At 49.7% G+C, this 22,476-nt stretch overlaps 1 protein-coding gene across 1 annotated transcript in view; it reads left to right on the plus strand.

Moving 5' to 3' along the window:
- Positions 1-10,882: 10,882 nt before the first annotated feature.
- UBE2L6 (ubiquitin conjugating enzyme E2 L6) overlaps positions 10,883-22,476 on the plus strand; it is an 82,087-nt gene continuing 70,493 nt past the window's right edge. Inside the window, exon 1 of the mRNA XM_078674180.1 lies at positions 10,883-11,116. Coding sequence (XP_078530306.1) covers positions 11,021-11,116 — 96 coding nt within the window. The 5' untranslated portion in view covers positions 10,883-11,020. The remainder of the gene's footprint in view (positions 11,117-22,476) is intronic.

Genomic DNA, 22,476 nt, shown 5'->3' on the forward strand with positions numbered 1-22,476 from the left:
AACGTGCCAGCTGGCACAGGCCGGAACTAACACGTTTATGCGCAGGTTCAACCAAATAGGAAGAAGATGGTGCACCAGCAGGCACCACACAGATCTTGCCACCTTCAAAGCAGCCCTCAAGAATTACCACCGATAACTCAAAGCTGCAAAAAAGCAGGCCCTGACCCTCCGGATCGAGATCAGTGCCAACCGAACCAAGCAACTCTGCACCATTGTCAGAATGTTCACCTGTTTGTCAGCCTATGAAAACTTGATCCAATCCTCTAAGGAACTCTGCGACTACCTCACTGACCACTTCCACAACAAGATAGCAACCATCTACAGAAACTTTGATCCCCAACCCTCTGACCTCCTCAGCTTTCCATTGACCACCGTTGCCGATCACCCGCACACCACTTGGAAACAACTCAGCACACCAAACACAACCACCCTCAGGAGCACCCACTGGCCCACCATCCTCAATGCCTCCATAACCACAGCCACCTTTTCCGACGCCTGGAAACACGCAGAGGTCAGACCCCTACTCAAGACACCGTCAGCAGATCCCAGCGAGCTCCAAAACTACTGTTCCATCTTCTGGTCCTGTCCCCTGCCAAAGTCCTGGAGAAGGCCATCAACCTCAACCGCCAACTCACCTAACACCTGAAGCGAATCAACCTACTGAACCACTCCCAATCAAGCTTCAGAGCCAAACACAGCACTGAGACAGCCCTGATCACCGCAACTGACATCTGAACCCTACTCGACAGAGGAGAATTGGTTGCCATGATCCTCCTAGCCTTGTCTGCAGCGTTCAACACCATCTCCTCCCTCGCACTCATCGAACGACTAAGCCAGATTGAAATCACAAATAATGCACTAAGATGAATGGCATCCATCCTCATGGGATGCACCCAGAGAGTCCACCTCCCTCCCTTCACCGCGCATCCCAAACACACCATCTGTGGCATATCCCAAGGCTCATCACTCAGTCCAATCCTCTTCAACTTCTATATGACACCACTTGCAGACATCGTCCGATCACATGACATCAGCATCATTTCCTAAGCCGGCGATACTCAGCTCGTCCTCTCGCTCTCAGCGAACCCCACCATGACAAAGACCAACTTCCATAACTGCAAGAAGAACGTCTCAGCCTAGATGAAGTACAACTGCCTGAACCTCAATACGGACAAAACTGAAGGTCTGCTCTTCTGCAGACACACTGCCCTCTGGAATTACTTCTGTTTGCCATCGGAGCTCGAACCCACCCCCACACCAAAAGACTACGCATGCAATCTTGGCATCATCCTGAACAGCAAACTCATTATGAAAACTCAGATCAACGCTGTCTCTTCAGCCTACTTCCTCACGCCCTGGATGCTCTGAAAAGTCTTCAAGTGGCTGCCCATCAGCACCATGAAAACGGTGGTGCAGGCCCTTATCCCCAGCCAATATGATTACGGCAAAGCACTCTATGTAGGCACCACCACCAGACTCATGCAAAGACTCCAGACGGTCCAGAACGCGTTTGGCAGACTGATACTCAACCTACCCAAAAGGACTCACATCATCCAGCACCTGAAGGACCTCCACTGGCTCCCAGTCCAGAAGAGATGCAATTTCAAGCTTCTGACCCACGCCTAGAAAGCACTCCACGACCAAGGAGCCGCCTACCTGAACGACCACCTCAGTCAGAATATCTTTATTCGACTTATTTAAAAGCCATACAAAGAGGGGAAAAAATTAAAAACATTTCATACAAGGTTTTTCTTCCTCTTTCTTAAAAAACAATAAATACGGACAAACAATTAAAAATATTACAGACAGTTAAAAAAGTATTAAATTCAAAGATGAGATCTCCTTAGGAAGCGACAACCCTTCCGGTGGAGGATGTCCTCGTGGCATCTTCAGCAGCCCAGCTATGTCCAACATCTGCGGGAAGCCATCGCTCATTACTGGCGGGAAAATCTGATAGACGGTATGGACGCAGCGGTGGTTTGGGAGGCTATGAAACCCACTATAAGGGGGGTAGACATCGCGTGGTGTGCTGCGGCCCGTCACAAACAGCGGGAGTCGACCTCTACAGCTGCCAAACTAGTGGAAGATCTGGAGCAACAAAATCGGGGAGGGGGAGATGAGGTGGCGCTACGGTTGCTTCTCCAAGCACAACAGTCCTATGCATCTCTGTTGATGGATGAGGCTAAGCAGGCGTGGTTGGCCACGCGGAGCAGAATATACCAGTGGGGAGATAAGTCCTGTACCATGCTCCATAGGCTATGTCAGCACAGTCTTCAACCAATTACACTGCCGGGTCTCACTGCTGAGGACGGAGTGGCGATTACAGACCCGGCTGAGCTTGCGGCGAGTTTTGCCGATTATTTCAGGGCACAATATGCCCCGCGAGACTGCCTCCCCGTGGATGACGTAGCTAAATTCATTGACGACTTGCCGCCTAGGGCTGTATCCGATGAGGCCAGGAAGGCACTCGATGCACCCCTTACGGCTGATGAACTAGGGGAGGCACTGGGCCAACTTAATGTAGGGAAGACACCTGGACCGAGTGGCTACCCCTGTGAGTTTTTTAAGAAATTCCAACTCCTACTGGGATCCCACTATCGCTGCGCACTGGAGGTGGCACGCGAGCGGGGTAGGTTGCCTCCTGATTGGCGTCACGCTGAAATTGTGGTTTTCCAAAAGCCGGGTAGACCCCCTGACAGACATGATTCGTATCGCCCTATCTCGTTGCTCAATATAGAGGCTAAAATACTGGCAAAGGCACTAGCAAACCGATTACTCCCCTATATGACGGACCGGGTCCATCCTGACCAGGCCGGTTTTATGCCTCATCGGGCGACACGGCACAATATCCGGCGTGCGCAGGCGGCGGTGGATGCCATGGGAACCACGGGGGAACGAGCGGCTTTACTCCTGGCGGATATTCATAAGGCTTTTGATTCAGTTAGCTGGGCATACCTTTTTGCGCACCTGTCTCGTCTTAATCTGGGCCCGGTGTTTCTGTCGTATATTTCACTGCTGTACACCGATATTACGGCGTCTGTGCGGGTTGCTGGGGCCATATCGGAAACGTTCTCCATTGGACGGGGGACCCGTCAGGGGTGCCCATTGTCCCCATACCTATTTGCCCTGGCCATGGAGCCTCTGGCCTCTTGGGTGCACATTGACGCACAGATCCGGGGCTTTGTTTGGACTGAAACTCTTGTCGATAGAATTGCTTTGTATGCGGACGACGTCCTCTTCTTCCTCACTGATTTGAGTCGCTCGGGCCCGAGTCTTAGAAATTATGCGAATATTCGGAGAGGCCTCGGGCCTTTATTTAAATTTAGGCAAATCCACTATTTGGGTACTGGGAGGCGCAGTGGAGATGGACCCCTGGGTGACGGGCTTACAGTTGGCAACCGGAGGATTGAAATATTTGGGAGTGTTCCTCTCGGAATCCATACACACCACGTGGGAACGCAACATCGTGCCCGTGTGGGATAAGGTTCAAGCAGATATTAAAACATGGTCCCGGATGCCTCTAACTATTTTCGGGAGATCCGCAATATTCAAAAGGGTGGCTCTTCCGCGTCTGTTATACCAGCTGCAGAACTACCCTCATCCCATCCCTCCCCAGTGGTTTCGGCAGATTAACTCTGCATTAGGTCGCTTCCTGTGGGCTGGGGGCGCAGTTAGAGTGGCACTACGGACGTGCTTCCTTTCCACGTATTGCGGTGGCTTAGCCACCCCTGACCTACTATCTTATTACCACGCCTCCCAGCTGCTAGTACTCAATGAGTGGTGGTATGGTGACAGGGGAGACCCGGCATACGCCCTGGAGCGCTCACTGATGGGCGATAATACACTACACACGATTCTTTATTCAGCCCGGTTGCGGCGGACATTGCCGTGCGTCACGAAAGTTGTCTTTGCCGTGTGGCGGCAGGCATTACGTCGCATGGGTTGGTGGGTAGACTGACGGCGGAAACGCCGTTGTGGCATAACGGACGACTCCCCGAATTGTCCACTCTACCGGGGTTCGACGGCTGGGACGCAATTGGGATTTCGACGTTGGGACATGTCATGTCCGGGGTCACTCTTAAATCGTTTCAGGAACTCAGTGCTGAATTCAGTATGCCCCAATCCCAATTCTTTCGTTACCTACAATTTCGCCATGCACTTGCAGCCAGTATCGCCGATCTGGACTCGCTCCCTGACTTTAGCCCTGTTGAGGCGAGGGTATTCATGGGAGATCTTGGAGATAAGAAGGTCTCTCGCATCTATCAGACATTGGTAACTCATTGCTCCTCTACCCTGCTTCCCCTGAAGGCGGCTTGGGAGGCAGACATCGGTCCCCTAGACGAAGATGACTGGAGAGAGGCCCTAGAGTCCCCGCGGGGGACCGCGATAGCAATGCGGCTTAGATTGATCCAGTTCAAGTATCTCCATAGGGTTTATTATACCAGGGAGCGGCTTTGGAAAGCTGGGCTAATTGGCTCGCCGGAATGTCTGTGGTGTGGCGCTGCAGTGGGTACGCTGCTGCATACTGTGTGGTCATGTCCTAGACTGCTTGGCTTCTGGAGGGGTGTATGGAATTGCCTGTCTGAAGTTCTGGGGTGGGATCTCCCACGCACTCACCGATTAGGGTTACTCCACATACTTGAAGGGGTTGGTGGGAACTTATACAAACGCCACCTATTGCTCTTGGGGCTGGTAGTTGCCAAGCGGGACCTAGCCCGAGCGTGGAAGGGAGACTGAGCCCCCCCCCCCCTGTGTGCATGGAAGGCCGGCCTGGACTACTATATGGGGCTGTAGCGACCTGTGTTTGAGGCGAGAGGTTGCCCCCGTAAACACTTCAAGATCTGGAAGAGGTGGGCAGACTATAGGGAGTTGCCTTTGGATCCCCCTGTGGAACATGAGGAAGACGTATAGGTAGAGGTGCCATACGGGCCTGTAAACTGTGTCATGCCTATCACACTACGAACAAGTACAACCGAGTTTCTATGGCACGTGCATGGGGATAGGGAGGGATAAGGGGCGGGTAGTGGGGTAGTTGGGCATTGGGAGTTGGGGGGGGTAGGGGTGGGGGAGGGGGCTAATTCTCTTGGTTTATTCTACTCTTCATTGGTTATAGCTATGACAATGTAAACTGTACTACGATGCTTGGTGGTGCTCTCCTGACTGTGGGGAACCACTTCTTTCACTCTTCTCAGCTCAATCAATAAAATTTTGTTGTGAAAAAAAATTCAAAGATGAGTATAAATGGTAAAACATTTGCTTTAAGGCGAATCTAGGCAGACAGCTTTCACCCTTGAGGCGGCTACCAGAAAATTAGCTGTACAAAAAGTGATGTGGGGGTTAGGCAGTGATTGTAAAAAGAGTAGAGCCGGTCTCACTTGAGTGAAGCCAGCCTCTTTAAGAATGGGCAACAAGTATTTTTTTCTTGGCTCTAAATACAACCCACAAAACATAACAAAATGCATTGTATCTTGTACAGGAAACTGATCGCAGCTACAAGGCAAGGCTAGTTCCGGCTTCTGCCAGCTTTTAAAAGAGCCTAAATAAAAATGTAACAAATTAAATCTAAACTTAGTTAAGAGGAACCTATGGAAAGGAATTGTAACGAAACCAAGATAAGGTGCAAGTGAAAAAGAGTTAACAAGTAGGCAATGTTCCCTTACTGACGGTTTCGCCAGTTCACATTCTTCACGGCATGCTTCCTTCCCATGAAGGACTTCTTTACAAAATCAATGTCATGTATCTTAATATTCTCGGGGGAGAAAAAAAGCTCCGGACGTCCCAGATCTAAAAATGCCTTAGCCAAGTAGGCTAACCAAGGGATCTTATTAGATTTGTCCAGGGACAGGACGTCAGACATGATTTTGTGATTTAATGGAAGTTCTTCATTCATCCACATTTTCAGCCAAAAGATCAGAGGGGCCATGCTCAGCGTGTCAGACAAAAAATGTAGGCCCACTTCTTTATGGATGGAGTAGGTTGGGGGTCGACTGTGGTACAGAAAGCAGGGTTCTAATGAATCTATTCTCTGCTCTCTGGATTGGTTCCAAGTTTACATGCCCCCACAACGCGGAACCATATAACGCAATGGCCACAGATTTACTCTTATAGATGTTTAATAGAGCTTCCATAGGCCTAGCCCCTAGCCTACCAGCAAAGCCCAGGAGTGCTGATTATGATCTAATGACAGCCAGCCTCTTTGCTCTTACCTGCGGGCCCCAGGTCCCTTTCTGATCAAACAATATGCCTAGATAGGGAAATGTAGATACCCTGGAAACAGTGTCCCCCCTACATGTAAATGTTTTATTTCTCTTCTTACTGCACTCACGCCCCACCACCATTGTATGTGACTTGGTTACGTTTACCTTAAGATCCAATCGCTCCATAAACGAACCAAAGGCATTCAAAAGGTGCTGAAGGCCAACACCCGTGCGGGCGATCAGTACGGCGTCATCCGCATACAGGAGCGCCGGGATTTTAACGGCTCCTGCATGTGGGACGTCGGCTTCCTGCTCCCCTAGGTGTGCGCCCAAACCATTGATATAAATGGTAAAGAGCAAGGGGGCTAATATACAGCCTTGCCGTACCCCCTTTAAAGATTTAAAAAGGGGAGTACATCTACCCTCATTTGTTACACGGACGGCTGCAAAGAGCTCTTGGTGCAGAGTGGCCATAAACGTGACCAAGGCCTCATCAATGCCCATCTCCAACAGGATGGCCCACAGCTTTGACCTATTAACCAAATCAAAAGCCTAGGAGAGATCCATGAATGCGAGAAACACGGACCCCTCCTTGGCCACGGTATATTTGGAGATGAGCAAGTACAAGTTAGAGCACTGTTCAATGGTCCCTTTTCTTTCTCTAAAACCATATTGCAACTCAGACAACCCGCCACAGCTCTCAACATTTTCCCTCAATCTAGATAAAAGGACTCTACCTAAGATTTTTACAGATGAATCCAAGAGGGATATAGGCCTATAACAGGCGGGATCATCCCGCTAGCCTTTTTTAAAAATAGGGACAATGGTGGAAGTGTCCCATGAGGCAGGTGATGGGTTGCCATTGACTGCATTGAACACATTTGCCAAAACCTCTGCCCACAGTTTTGGCGAATACATAAAAAAGTCAGCAGGAACTCCATCGGGACCGGGTGCCTTATGCTTTGTAGTAGCCAAAATAGCTTTTTCCACTTCTTGATAGTTAAAAAGGATAGGACGGGCGGCTAAGGGTACCAACGGAACACCTTTGATTGCTTCGTCATTATCCCCGTATACATTTTTAAAATGGGACAACTATTTTTCGTCGGGGATAACACAGTCCTGAACGACCACCTGCTTTTTCACCCACCTACCAGGAATCTCCACTCTGCACATCTCGCCCTCGCACATATGCCACTCTGGAAGAGTCTCCTTCTCCCATCTCACCACCAAAGCGTAGAACACCCTCCTTCACCTTTGCTCCCTCACTGACCCACTTCAGGAAGGGACTGAGGACCTGGCTGTTCGACTGAGACCTGCAGCAGAGCACCTGGATTCTCTTTAGAATTTTTATTTATTTATTTAATGCATTTTTATATAGCGCAGACTTTACCCGAAGGTGTCAGAGCACTGTACAATAGAACCAGTTACGTTACATGAGAGAAATGTTACAAAATAGAACGTTACAAAAATAAACAGGAGAGGTAGGGTAAAACCATAGAAGGTAATAACACAATATAATAACAGCAAGCAAGTGTGAGGAATTTGCAAGAAAAGATTACAAATTTACAATGATGAACGGACTTCCTAGAGGGGTCTGATGATGAAGGTATTAGTCCTGAAAGTGTCTTTGGAAGAGAAGAGATTTGAGGTCAGCTTTGAAGATCTGGATAGAGGTGGTGGCACGGAGCAATGGCGGAAGCGAGTTCCAGATTCTCACTGCATAACCTGAGAACGATTGAGCCATCGATCTTTCCCTTTTGAAGACGGGGGCTCAAGCAGAAACTTTTCCACATTCAGAGAAGTTCTTGAGCCTCCAGACATTTTGTTTATTCGCCAGATAACAAGGGGAGGAAGTGTGCAAGACTTTGTGGGTGATGCAGGCAGTTTTGTAAATAGATCTTGCCTCGATGGGAAGCCATCGAAGAGAAGACAGGATAGGAGTGATGTGATCACTTTGTTTGGACCCTGAAATAAAGCGAGCCGCTGAATAGAGGACGGATTTGAGGGGAGAGAGGTGAGATTTGGGGAGGCTAGTCAGAAGAGAATTGCAGTAATCCAGTCTAGAGAGAACTAGCGATTGAACCAATGTTTTTAGGTCTTTCTTCTGGAAGGACCGACGAATCCCACACAGAAGGCACAGCTGGTAATGTGCGTTCTTAGCAATGGAGTTGATGTGGGAGATTAGGTTGAGTCTTTTGTCCAGTATGACACCTAGGGATTTAGCGCTATTGACAATGATGGTTTTATTGTTGAGTAAATTCAGCTCATCCATCCAGGATTGAACCGGAGGAGGGGAGAGAGAGCTAGATAAGAGGAGGAATTCAGTTTTGGAGGGATTGAGAATGAGTTGGTGAACTAACATCCAGTTGTGAATAGAGTTGAGAGTAGAGTGGAGTAGTGAGAGATCGTGTGTGGAAGACACCTTGAGGTAGATTTGGGTGTCATCCGCATAGAGATGGTAGTGGAGGGAAACATCCTTTACAACAAAACTTTTACCACGCAGTGCTGTTACAACGCAAGTATTACAACGAAAACCTTTACAACGCATTACACTGGGGGGCGCTCTAGGATAGGGAATAGTATTTACTATCCAACACCTTCCCTAGTGTCCACGGGGACTGGAGTTGGAATAGTAAATTAAACTATTCACTATCCAGCACCCCCAAGTGTAATGCGTTGTAAAGGTTTGCGTTGTAATACTTGCGTTGTAACAGCATGTGCGGTAAAAGCATGCGTTGTAATGTCATACATCCGGTAGTGGATCCCAGATTTACTTAGGAGGTTCCATAATGGTGCCAGATAGAGATTAAACAAAGTGGGGGAGATTGAATGATAAAACGCACTGTACAAATACTACCCGATCGAGTCTCCAGCCTAGCACCATCCTTATAGAGTTTTATTCACAAAAGATGGCCCAACAGTAGCACTGCACAGCGTTATTAAGCCTCAGTAACCACAAGCTGCATCATCAGACCTCCTTTAGTCGCTGCCACACACTATAGACTTCAGACTATAGGCTTCCTCTCCCTATTGGGTCTCTCTCACTACACATATCTAGACACTCAAGTGTCAATATCACTGCACTGGGAACTTTCTCACAAAGCATTGTTTGATGTGGCAAAGATAGAATGTCATTGTTAATAAGAAAGCTTTTCAAAGCAGGTGGAGGCAGGCTTTCTTTATACCAAATATAAAGAAGTATTTAACCGGTTTCACAAGAAGAGGGCAGTGGGGCATAGGCTGCCCAAAGTTAAGTGGTCATGTAATAGAGGACAATATTTTAATGGGATAATGCTCAAAGGAAATTTCACAACGACCACCCTACGTTGTCAGAGCAGTGTAAACAAGTCCACTCTTTTAACTCAATGCAACATCAATCTCCTGAGCAATAGTCACATGTCATTTTGACAACAATGAATTCACGCAGTGGTCTTTTTCAGTATTTCTTCTTTGTGTTTTATTTCAAGTCTTGTATAAATCAGCTCAAAGGCTCAAATGATGGCTTTCTGGGTTGTGAAGAAGAACTAAGAGTGAACTGATGTATACCAGACTTGAAATAAAACACAAAGAATACTGAAGAAGACTACAGCGTGAATTCATTGTTGTCAAAATGACATGTGACTATTGCTCAGGAGATTGATGTTGTTGCATTGAGTTATTTAACCGACTTATACTATGAGTGTCAGCCCCCGGCATTTCCTCCTCCAAAGACACCTCCTAAAGTAATTCACGCCCTCTCTATTATCTGAAGGAAGACCTCCCATCACTGAAAATTCTAATCTCCATGACTATGGAAGTGCCTTCCCGGTGTGTTCTTGTGGTTGGAGTGTTTGCCGTTTATTGCAGTATTATCCTTGTACCTGTGTTTGGTATCCTTTTGTAACATGCACACGTCACTTTTCACGTGTAACACACTGTTTGCTCCTCTCACATTTTGTTTGCTTTCGATACTTGCACAAGTGCCACCTTTGCCGACGTAACGTTTGTTCTTGTGCTGGAGTGTCCTCCATTTATTGCAGTTTTATACCTCTACTTGTACTTTGTTTCTCTTGTAACCTGCACACTTGTCACTCTCTCCTCCTGTAATGCACTGTTTGTTCCTCATGTATTTTGTTTGCTCACAATTGTCACTTTTACCTCATGTAACTTATCGTCTGCTTTTGTAATTTGTTCACTTGTAATTTTCTCCTCCTGTTTCATTTCTATTCCTATTGTGAAGCGCTCCGACGCCTTCGGGTAAAGTCCGCGCTATAGAAAGACGCATAAAATAAATAAATAAAAAGTGTGTCAGCCCCCGGCCCCCAGAGCCCCAGGATGCCCCCCCTGCTATTTCTCTTCGCCATGGGGCTGGGGCGGGGGGGGGGGGGGTGTCCTGGGTCTGGCAGGGCGCGAGGTTTCACCGGGCAGACAGACAGCCCCAGGCGCAGGTGTGCGCGAGAACGGCACTTCCGGAGACGCCTCGGCGGAAGTCCACAGCGTAACCCTGGCAACCACAGTCTTTACTTCCGCCGGTCTTTCCAGGAAGGAGACTGCGCGAGCTCGGCCGTTTGGTGGGCAACTGCCTCGGCCCCCCTGCAGCCGCCCTATTGGGGTCAGGCGTGGCGTCATTGTGTTTGGTCATTCATTGGTCTCTGATTGGATAGGGAGAGGTTGGATACCATCATCCTATGGCAATGACTTCCGGCCTGACCCCGACATGGCCGGTCGTCGGGACCCGCTCAGTGCGAGTTCATTGCGGTGCGCTAGCATCCGTACTGATCGATGCAATCGGCGCTCGGCTGTGCAGCCTAGACTGCTGTTGGAGCCCAGTTACAAATACGCGCATGCGCACTGTCACCTGTGATCGACGCCCTCGGTGCTCCATTGTAGCTTCGGCTGCTGTCATTAGCAAGATGGCGACCAGCCGGCGACTCATGAAGGTAGGAGCTCCGGGCGGGGGGCTGGCAGGGGCGGCGAGGGGACGGCTCCGGACCGGGCGAGGGTCTGGAGGCGACGGAGGGAGGGCTGCGGCCGCTCCTGCGGGCGGAGAGGGGCCCGAGCAGGGAGGCCTCTGTGGTTTCACTTTCAGTTCAGAGGGGAACCAGGAAACGAAACTCGGGGACCCCCCTGAGCAGGGCAGGGGCCCCTGTCCTCATTGAGCCCCCCCGCGCCGGTCTATTCGTAAGCAAAGCCCAGGGGGCTCTGTTCACCTAATGAGAGCCCCAGGGCACAAGCTCCAGTGAGGCTCCCTCCCTGGCTCAGTGTCATCCATGACTACACCCAAGTGGCTGTGCCCTCACTGTCTGCACCCCAGGATGAGCCCCCCCACCAATGCCCCCAGTGAGGCCCCCTCCCTGGCTCAGTCTCTTCCATGACTACACCCGAAGGTGCTGTGCCCTCATGCCTGCACTCCTACCCCCCCGCCCCCCATGCTCCTGGCTCAGCCTCTTCCATGACTACACCCTGAGGTTATGTGCCCTCGCAGTCTGCACCCCTGGATGAGAGCCCCCCCACCAATGCCCCCAGTGAGGCTGTTCCTGGCTCAGCCTCTTCTATGACTACACTCGAGGTGCTGCTCCCTCCCTGCCTGCACCATAGGATGAGATGCCCCACACCAATGCCCCTGTGAGGCTCCCTCCCTGGCTCAGTCTCTTCCATGACTACACCCAAGGTGCTGTGCCCTCACTGTCTGCACCCCAGGATGAGCCCCCCACCTATGCCCCCAGAGAGGCTCCCTCCCTGGCTCAGTCTCTTTCATGACTACACCCAAGGTGCTGTGCCCTCACTGCCTGCCCCCCAGGATGAGCCCCCCACGTATGCCCCCTCTGAGGCAGCTCCTGGCTCATCCATGACTACACCCAGGGTGCTGTGCCCTCACTGTCTGCACCCCAGGATGAGGCCCCCCACCTATGCCCCCAGAGAGGCTCCCTCCCTGGCTCAGTGTCATCCATGACTACACCCAAGTGGCTGTGCCCACACAATGTGCACCCCTGGGTGAGAGCCCCCCTCTGAGGTTCCCCCTGCCTCAGTCTCTTCCATGACTACACTCGAGGCACTGCCTGCACCCCAGAATGAGAGCCCCCCCCACCAATGCCCCCAGAGAGGCTCCCTCCCTGGCTCAGTCTCTTCCATGACTACACCCGAAGGTGCTGTGCCCTCACTGCCTGCACCCCAGGATGAGCCCCCCACTTATGCCCCCTCTGAGGCAGCTCCTGGCTCATCCATGACTACACCCAGGGCGCTGTGCCCTCACTGTCTGCACCCCAGGATGAGCCCCCCACCTATGCCCCCAGAGAGGCTCCCTCCCTGGCTCAGTGTCATCCATAACTACACCCAAGTGGCTGTGCCCACACAATGTGCACCCCTGGGTGAGAGCCCCCCTCTGAGGTTCCCCCTGCCTCAGTCTCTTCCATGACTACACTCGAGGCACTGCCTGCACCCCAGAATGAGAGCCCCCCCCACCAATGCCCCCAGAGAGGCTCCCTCCCTGGCGCAGTCTCTTCCATGACTACACCCGAAGGTGCTGTGCCCTCACTGCCTGCACCCCCAGGATGAGCCCCCCACTTATGCCCCCTCTGAGGCAGCTCCTGGCTCATCCATGACTACACCCAAGGTGCTGTGCCCTCACTGTCTGCACCCCATGATGAATGCCCCCGGCGAGGCTCCATCCTGGCTCAGTCGCCCCATAACTATACCCCGAGGTTCTGTTCCTGCACCCCAGTAAAAGGAGACCCTATACCTCAACGAGGCTCCCTCCTGAGTCAAACCCTTTATTTCTTCCATAAGTACAACCCTGGGTTCCGTGTTCTCATAGCTTGAACCCCAGGATATAAGCTCCCATGCTGCTTCCTCTTGTCTCAGACCCTCTGTGCGTTCCATAAATACTCCCAAATTCACTGCTCTCAAAGACAGTAGCTCGGGGAATGAGCGGCATGTCCCAACGAGGCTTCGCCTTGGCCCAGACCCCTATCTCTTCTAGAACTAGAGTCCCTATATTCTGTGCCCCCCTATCCTACACCTCAAGCAATGAACTCTCATATCATGGAGGATCCCTTCTGGTTCAGACCACTTTTCCATAAGTATACACCCCCAGGTTCTCTGGCCTCGTAGTCTGCGCCCAGGGAATGGCCCCATTACCCCAGTAAGGCATCCTTTTGACTCAGAGCGTCTGCTCTCGTACCCTGCCCCCCAAAACAAATTATTCCCAGGCAACAGTGAGGCTTCTTCCTGGCTCAGAACACGCTCTCTTCTAGTACAGCGTCCAGGTTCTGCACCCCGATAGGTTTGCACCCCAAGACATGAGCCACCATACCCTTCCTCTTGGCTCATACCTCCCCACCTCTTCATAATACAGCCCATAGGTTCTTTACCCTGAGGGGCTGCACCACAAGGCATGAGCCACCATACCCTTCCTCTTGGCTCCTACCTCTTCATATTACAGCCCCAGGCACTTTGTATTTTGTTGTTCACCAGTTTAGAGTAAGTGTATTACCAGCAACTGAGTTTCTGTTAGGTGGCAGTCTTTTTCTTGGCCTTTGGAACATGACTGGACTCTTCAAAGAAGCCTTACCGATGTCAGCAGTATTAGAAGAGCCTGTTTGCTCTTCCTGACTTTTCGACTGAGACATGGCACCCTCAGCACCTACATAACTCTAGGGGTGACAGTGCTGCGCTATAACAAAAGCTGATTGATTTGCCACTGAATGGCCCAATCTTTTAAAGATCCGCTTTTAGCCAAGCTGACTGAAGTATCTGTGTTTAGGGTTCCTCGAGGAACCAGGACAGCTAGCAGTCACTGGACTCACCCAGGCAAGCAGGGCTAGAGAGCCAAGTGTAACAACAAGCATTGTCTGAGTCGTGGAGCTGCTGAGATGTTAGAACTGTGGTGCCTGTGGCTGCCTGTTCCATTCCCAGAGGGTTCTGCGGCTTTTGTACTTTTCACACCGCCAGTGTGGGGAGCAGTTCTGTCAGGTGTGGGAGATTTAGATTATTCAGAAACCCTTCGATTAATCGCTCTAGCCCATATGGATCCCAAGCTATTATGTGACACTGAAGTCCAGTTTTCATTGGGAAATTGTAAGCGTGCTTGATCTGTAACCCTGAAGTCCTGTTTTCAGTGGGAACTGATGAAGCCCTGTGGTCCAGTGGGTGCTATTATCACTAGAAAAGTTCAACCATGACAACCTGTTTGAGATGCAGCCTCTAAAGACGTGCACCTGGGTGTCTTAACAGTAAATAAAGTTCCATAATTATATCTGCCCCATCCTCTCTTTAAAACGCACCCCCAGCTGGGGCCATCAATAGTGTCCTGAAATCACAGGGCTGTCTTTTGCCTTCCCTGCCAGATTCCCAGTCACCACTAAAGTGGACATTGTCTCTGAAGAAACCCTAAATTGCTCCGTTTACTTTACTGTGGGGACTACTTATTTGAGTGGTTTTTGGGGTTTAGAGACTATTCTTTTTCTTTTCTCTAAACTTTTATGCTGGAAACTCTGGATGCAATGGTACAACCCAATGAGCTGCCCAGCCGTGCAATCCACGATTGAGCCAATGTAGCAGAGGTTGACTTTACAGCAAGATTTCTGTATTCTATTATTTTTGTCTGACACCTTTGCCACATAACATTGACTAATGAACCAATGTTATAAAAACCTGGCACTGAGTGGGTTAAAGGGAATACAACATTTGGGGTTGTCTCGGCCTCATGCATCTCAACTTCTTTATTTCTTTTCTTTTTCATTTTCCTTTAAATAGGCCTTGGAAAATTATAAGTGTCACCAGACTTTCAGGTGTAGTCACTTGAATAATCTACTCAACCTTACTGTAGCGCGTTTCACCCATAAACCGGTCACAAATTGTGATTCTAGGCTAATATTTTATTTCAGTTGCCTTTTTCTTCATTATCACATATGAGAGCACCTTCAAACATGTAGGTTCAGCATGTCTGTTGTAATTAAAAAAAAAACTCCTTTGTTTGATTAACTAGACTAAACGTTTGCTCCATCTATACTATGAGCCTAACCCACATATATGGTTCACCTAGCCCCTGACTTGCCTCTTAGTTCACGTACAGCATTGTCACCAGGGTGGGGTCGGGATGTTTCTCAGTTCAGGTTTTAAAGCTCTCACTTTTAATAAACATTTGACTAAATCCTGATGCGATGCATCATTTACAGACATCTAGTTTTCCTTTGAAATGGGCACAAACATTCCCAGTGCCATACAGTTTTACTGATCCAACTAAAAAGCGTAGAAAGGATAATGTGTGGAAATCGGGTTTCAGCAAATATTTATTTTTGCACATCACCAAGTAAAGTGTTCTGATTTTGTTTTGATCCTCGTAAAACCGTTGTTTTCATCATACTTCAGTTACAAAAAATGCTTTTCTAACTGCTTACATATTTCGAAATATTTGTACAGTCCATTTGTAAGCTAATTAAATGTTGTTAGACAAAATCGACATCCTACAGCCTTTATTTCCACACTTCCTTTACCCCAGCACGATTGTCAGACTGTTCTCTTTACAGAATTCTGTAACTTTCCAGTCAGAGAAAGAAAAGTAAACCCCAATCTCCAGGATAAAATAAGCAGCAATTTGTAAGAAGATATAAGCTAACTTAGACCTGTCTTTGAACTCGCAGCAAATGTGCCAAGATAAAAACAAAACCAAAAGACATTCACTTTCAGAATGAACCGAACACTTGTTCTTTGCCAGCTCGACCTCGCCTACCAGAACAGACCAGTAGGCCCTAAAAAGAGCTTGTCCTTATAAAATCTGACTCTCCAGAGTGTCTACTTTTTTTTAAAGCCTGATAAAGCTTAGTCTTGTTTGAAGATACAGAAGTAGAAGTTGCTTGATTCTGTCAGGTGTAGATGATCCAGGCTTTATCAGGTGAAAACATTGGAGGAAGGACAATAGACTCTGTAAGGGATCGATAATGTGGAGGGAACTGGATTTAGTTAAGCTTGTACCACGCATGGCGGCCAGACCTGGTCAGCTGTGGAGGGTGGCCAGACCTGGTCAGCTGTGGACTGTGTGGGGGGGGGGTGGGGTTGCATTGGCACAATCAGCTCTGGAGTGGGAAGAGCACCATACTCAGTGAAGCATGGACCACGGTGGGCATCGCACCCAGTCAGCCATGGGCAGGGGTGGGCGGGCACCTGACAAAGTCCGCCCTGGAGGGCAGCAGACCTGGTCAGCTGTGGACCGCAGAGTCAAGTCAAGTCAAAGAATTTATATAGCGCGCTACATACCCAGAGGGTCGCAAGGCGCTTGAGGAGGGGTGGGGAATTACTTGTCAAATATCCACGTTTTAAGTTGCTTTCTGAATGCTAGGTGGTTCTGGGTAAGGCGAAGGTAAGTGGGAAGTGAATTCCAGGTTTTAGCTGCGAGGTAGGAGAAGGATCTACCTCCCATGGTGGTTTTGTTGATGCGGGGTACAGTGGCAAGGGCCTGGTTGGCTGATCGTAGCTGGCGGGAGGGGGTGTAGAAGGACAGTCGTGTGTTGAGGCATTCTGGTCCGATTTCGTAGAGTGCTTTGTGTGCGTGGGTTAGGAGCCGGAAAGTGATCCTCTTATTGACGGGAAGCCAGTGGAGGTTTTTCAGGTGATCAGAGATATGTTCTTTACGCGGGATGTCTAATATGAGCCTGGCTGAGGCGTTTTGGATTCGTTGGAGTTTTTTCTGGAGTTTAGCTGTAGTACCGGCGTAGAGGGTGTTTCCATAGTCCAGTCGGCTCGTAACCAGAGCGTGGGTGACCGTTTTCCTAGTTTCGGTGGGGATCCAACGAAATGTTTTTTTGAGCATGCGAAGAATGTTGAAGCAAGATGAAGAGACGGCGTTGACTTGTCTGTTCATCGAAAGTGAGGAATCCAGGATGACGCCCAGGTTCCGTGCGTGGTCTGTCGGGATGGGAGCTTTTCCAAGGGCTTGTGGCCACCAAGAGTCGTCCCATGCGGAGGGGGAGGTACCTAAGATAAGGACTTCTGTTTTATCTGAGTTCAGTTTTAGACGGCTGTGTTTCATCCATTCGGCTACTTCTTTCATTCCTTCATGCAGGTTGGTTTTGGCGGTGTTCGGGTCTTTGGTGAGTGAGATGATCAGTTGAGTGTCATCAGCTTAGGAGATGATGTTGAGGTTGTGTTGGCGTGCGATGGTCGCGAGGGGGCTCATGTATACGTTGAAGAGGGTAGGGCTGAGTGAGGATCCTTGTGGTACGCCGCAGATGACTTCAGTGGCCTCTGACTTGAATGGTGGGAGGCGGACTCTCTGAGTTCTTCCGGTGAGGAACGAGGTGATCCATTCCAGTGCTTTTCTTTGGATTCCGATGTTTCTGAGGCGTTGTAGAAGGGTGCTATGGCAGACTGTGTCGAAGGCTGCGGAGAGGTCGAGGAGGATGAGGGCGACTGTGTCTCCATTGTCCAGTAGAGTTCGAATGTCGTCTGTTGCTGCGATGAGGGCGGTTTCAGTGCTGTGTTTTGCTCGGAAGCCGGACTGTGAGGAGTCGAGGGATTTGTTGGCTTCGAGGAAGGCGGCGAACTGGTTGTTGACTGCTTTCTCGATGACTTTGGCCGGGAATGGAAGGAGCGAGATGGGGCGGTAGTTTTTGAGTTCGGTGGGGTCCGCTGTGGGTTTTTTCAGAAGGGCGCTAAGTTCTGCGTGTTTCCAGCTTTCCGGGAAGGTGGCGGATTTGAAGGAGCAGTTGATGACGTCACGGAGGTGCGGTGCTATGATGGAGTCTGCTTTGTTGAAGATGTGGTGAGGACAAGGGTCTGTGGGGGATCCTGAGTGGATGGAGTTCATCAGGCGGATGGTGTCCTCAGTGGAGATAGGGTTCCAGTCATTAAGGGTGTTCGAGGGGGGTGCAGGTCCGGTAGATGGTTGGGAGGGTTGGTCTCCGGGTTGGTTGTCGAAGCTGTTGTGGATGTCTGCAATTTTGTTGTGGAAGAATGAGGCTAGTGAGTCGCAGAGTGCTTGAGAGGGGGTGATGTCGTTAGAGTTGGCCGAGGGATTGGTAAATTCCTTGACGATGTTGAAAAGTTCCTTGCTGTTGTGGGCGTTGTTATCTAGTCGTTCCTTGAAGGCGGTTTTCTTGGCCTTTCGGATCAGTTGGTGGTGTATGCGGGTGGCGTTTTTGAAGGCGTCCTTAGTGCTGGTGGTTGGGTCTTTTTTCCAGGCCTTCTCGAGGGAGCGACAGAGTTTCTTGGATTTCTTAAGGTCATCGTTGAACCAGGAGGCCTTCTTGATGCCTAGTTTGATTTGTCGTTTTTTCAGTGGTGCTAGGATGTCGGCGCTGTTGGATAACCATTGGGTGAGGTTGGTGGCTGCTTGGTCTGGGTTTGAGGAGTGGGCGGGGGGCTTTTGAAGAAGCGATGAGGAGATCTGGTCGATGGTGATTTTGTTCCAGTTTCTTTGCAGAGTGGGTTGGGGGTGGTTGTTGGATGTGGGCTTGTTGTAGGTGAAGTGAACGCAGTTGTGGTCAGTCCAAAGGAGAGCTGTGGTGTGGCTGAAGGAAACATGCTTGCTGGAGGTGAAGATAGGGTCGAGTGTGTGACCTGCGATGTGGGTGGGGGTAGTGACAAGTTGTTTAAGTCTGAGGTTTGCGAGGTTGTCCAAAAGGGTGGTGGTGTTGCGGTCGTTGTTCTTTTCAAGGTGAAAGTTGAGGTCTCCCAGAAGGATGTAGTCCTCGGAGGGGAGCGCGTGTGGAGTGATGAAGTCCGTGATGTCTTCACTAAATTGTGCGCGGGGTCCTGGTGGCCTGTAAAGGAGGGTGCCTCTGAGTGTGGTCTTGGGGTCGATGTGGATCTGGAAGTGAAGGTGTTCAGAGTTGACGAGATTGACGTCTGAGCTGGTTGAGATGCGGATGGATTTCTTATGGACGATAGCGATGCCTCCTCCTGTGTGGCCGGTACGGTCTTTGCGTATGATCTTATAATCTTCTGGGATGGCAATGGTGATGTCGGGGGCGGAGGAGGCGTTCATCCATGTTTCTGTGAGGAAGGCGACGTCCGGAGAGATGGTGTCTAGTAGATTCCATAGGTCAATGGCGTGCCTGTGGACCGATCGGGTGTTGAGCAAGATGCATTGTAGGTGTTTGGGGTCGGGAATCTGAGGTGTGATCGTAGCGGGGTTGTTGACGGTGCCGATGAATTTGCAGGAGTAGCATGAGAAAGGTCCATGGGTGTGTCCAGGAGCGGCTTGGACGCAGTTGGGGGAGCGGCCGGGGTTAAGGGCTAGGAGGGTGGTGGCATCGTATGTAATGCGGGATGGTTGGGCAGTGCGGGGGCCAGGGGGTCTGGCGCTGGGCGCGGTCCAGGCGCGGACGGGCTTACCTTTGGCGCGAATGGGGCGCGATCGCTGCGCGTGAACGCTGCGCGCGGGAACAACTGTCATATATGGATAGTGGAGGGGGAGGGGCGAGGGCGGCTCAGCTGGGAGGCGGGGCGGGCTACGGAGGAGGACAACAACAACAAAATGGAGGCGGAGGGGTCAGAACGGCAAGAGCGCTTGGGGGAAAACGCAAATTCAGCAACAAAGTCACGCTGGCTATTTAAAAATGCTAATAAGCAAAGCGGCAATCAAAACGCAAATTCAGCAACAAAGTCACGCTGGCAATTTAAGAATGCTAATAAGCAAAGCGGCAATCAAAGCACACAGCAGGCAATAGATATTAATCAGATTCCAGTGCAATGCGCTGCACAACGATACCAAGCCACAGGGGAGCGACCACTCAGCTCGGAAGCGAAGAGCGAGTCAGAGGGTGGCAGACACGGACTGGCATAGACTAGAGAGGATGCAAGTTCACATGGAGTCAATTGACGCTTAATGGATTAGAAACCAAATGTTGAAAGCAAGGGTCCGGGTGTTCTGGTAATCAGAAATTGTCTAAAATGCAGATCTAAGATCTTATGCAGTGAGAATTGGAGCTTTACTTGGAGAAGGGTTTAACTTTGAAGTGCAGCTGTGAACGTTTTGGTTCCTTTGTTTCACCAGAGTTTGCAAAGTGACTTCTTGTCTGTCTGGTTTTACTTGTGGAAACACTGACTCTGTGAGTGATGTGGACGCTTATGTTTCCATTGAAACATCAAGTTAAGTGAATGTGCTTTGGTTAGTGCAGAGGGTAAACCAAACACCCCTTCTAGGACACCCGCGTGGTATTTGGAGCCTTAGGCTCAGACACCTTACAATTCTGGTTCAACAGGTTCTTGAAGACTGCGCCTTTTCCAGAATGCAGCCGTTTTACATATAACGTTGCGGTTTTGTGAAGCACTGCAGGCCGAGTGGGAGGATCTGTCAGCATTGGCAGAAACAGAGTGCAAGCCCGCTAGCGATACTATCTTCTTTTCCAGGTATAATGTTCTCCAGCGCAGTAGTTGTAGGGAGGGCCTCAAACACCGACCTCCAGGGTTCTTTACTGGCTAAGGATTGCGCCCTGTTTAAAAATCTCCAGGTTGCCTGCATAAGAAAGCCCCTAGACCAAAGGGTGGGTTACAAAATGTGGGCAATCTGCAGTGTCACCAATCTGAAATAAACACCTGTGGTGTCCCTCAGCCCTATGCCCTCAAGATTCTACAGCGTCCTGGAGGCAGCTCTTCATCAGTGGTCCAGCCACTTGGTGTGTCGAGAATAGACCAGCATTGGACCAGTCCCTACCTGATGCCATTGACTGTCATCAGAACTCGCTTTATTATAAGATGAAGTCTGCGGGCTTCCGAGGGCGCCCATTCTGGACTGATTCCAGCAGTATGGTATGAATACCACAGACAGTCCATACTACCCTTTAAAGAAAGTGGAAATGCTAGCTAGGAGTAAATCCACCAGGAGTAAAAACATCAACATTGGCAATCTCCATTACAGTTGCTGCTGTGCCTGGATGAAATAGCCTGCCCGAAGAGAGATCTGCCCTAAGCTAGTCTTAAGAAGGATGGCACTGATCTTTGGCGTCCATGTCTGCGGCTTTGGTTGTGTTACTTGTTTATGCCCTTGAAATTGTAATGTGTATTTTACGTGGTGGCATTTTTACCCCCCAGCAGTAAATATGTCCTCGAGCATTTATCTGCGAAATGTATGTAAATGTCTTGCGATCACTGGATGTTTTAACTCCTGCCGAATTAACTGCACTGGTAGTTTTGAGTAGTAAGAATCATGAGGAGTTTGCATTCCCACATCATTGTTTAAAGTACTTTAACGCTTTGACCTCAGACCCATCTGTGATTTGAAATCAATGATTTAGCAAGTCCCGCCTCTTCTAGTATTTTTGTGTGTTTGAGACAATTTTTTGTCAACATTGTGAAATGCAACAAAGATCAAAACATAATAAGAGATCCCAAGAGGGCCAGCCTTCCATATCTGAGAATAGGGCCACCCACTTAAAGACTACACTCGTATCTTTTAGATAAACCACCCTTCTCGGCTAGGACCGCGTAGTCTTCAGCACATAGAGAAAAGCATTAGCTTTATACTGCGAACATTGTTAATACTTAACCAAGTGAACAACTTTAGGATTCTCTGGAGAGTGGAGCGAGGATTGACGAGAGAGCTTTCTTCCTCCTGAGCATGTTGGGATTCAAGTGCTCCTACAGAATACCTCTTCGTTGGCCTTCCCCACCCCACGTGGGACCTGACTGGTACTAGAACACTTCATGGGGATTCTGTAGCAAGTACCGAACCACAGCCTCCATCTCTATCTGCGAACCGCCTGCCGAGATCACGGCTCGGACCTCTAAATGTCCTCAAGTGAATTCTCTCCGGATAGTGTCCAGAGTCTTCAACCCTGGCGTTCCGCCTGGTCTCATTGTCCTCGCAGATTCTAAATTCATAAGGCTTGCCAGGAAGGTGTCCACTATGTAAAGTTTACATGTCTCTAGAGCCTTAGGACGAGACTCAGACTTGGTTGGTACCTTCTCAGCACGCACCATTCTAAGCGTGATACTCTACCGTCTCCATCTCAATTGCCATCATTGCTATACTTTCCGTTCTTGGCAAAATATTGGTCTGGCACACCGTTATCTCCAACAAAACTGTGATGACGTAAGCCGCACACCAGGAGGAGATCGCCAACAAGATATTTATTGTAGTACAGCAGTACATCGGAAAGGTCCCAGCCACGAAGCCAGCAGTTGACCTAGGACTCCTTGTGCCATTCATTCTACCCCAGCCTTCTACACACTTAGCATTGGCATAACCTCTTAGCCACAACACCATGCACCCTTAGGATACTACGAAAAGACAATGAAATACATGTGGTAGTGATTGGGCGTACACCTGTATTAAAGAAAAATATTTTGTATGTAGGACGAG

The sequence above is a fragment of the Lissotriton helveticus genome, chromosome 1_1 (assembly GCF_964261635.1).
Source record: "Lissotriton helveticus chromosome 1_1, aLisHel1.1, whole genome shotgun sequence".
Lineage (NCBI taxonomy): Eukaryota > Metazoa > Chordata > Amphibia > Caudata > Salamandridae > Lissotriton > Lissotriton helveticus.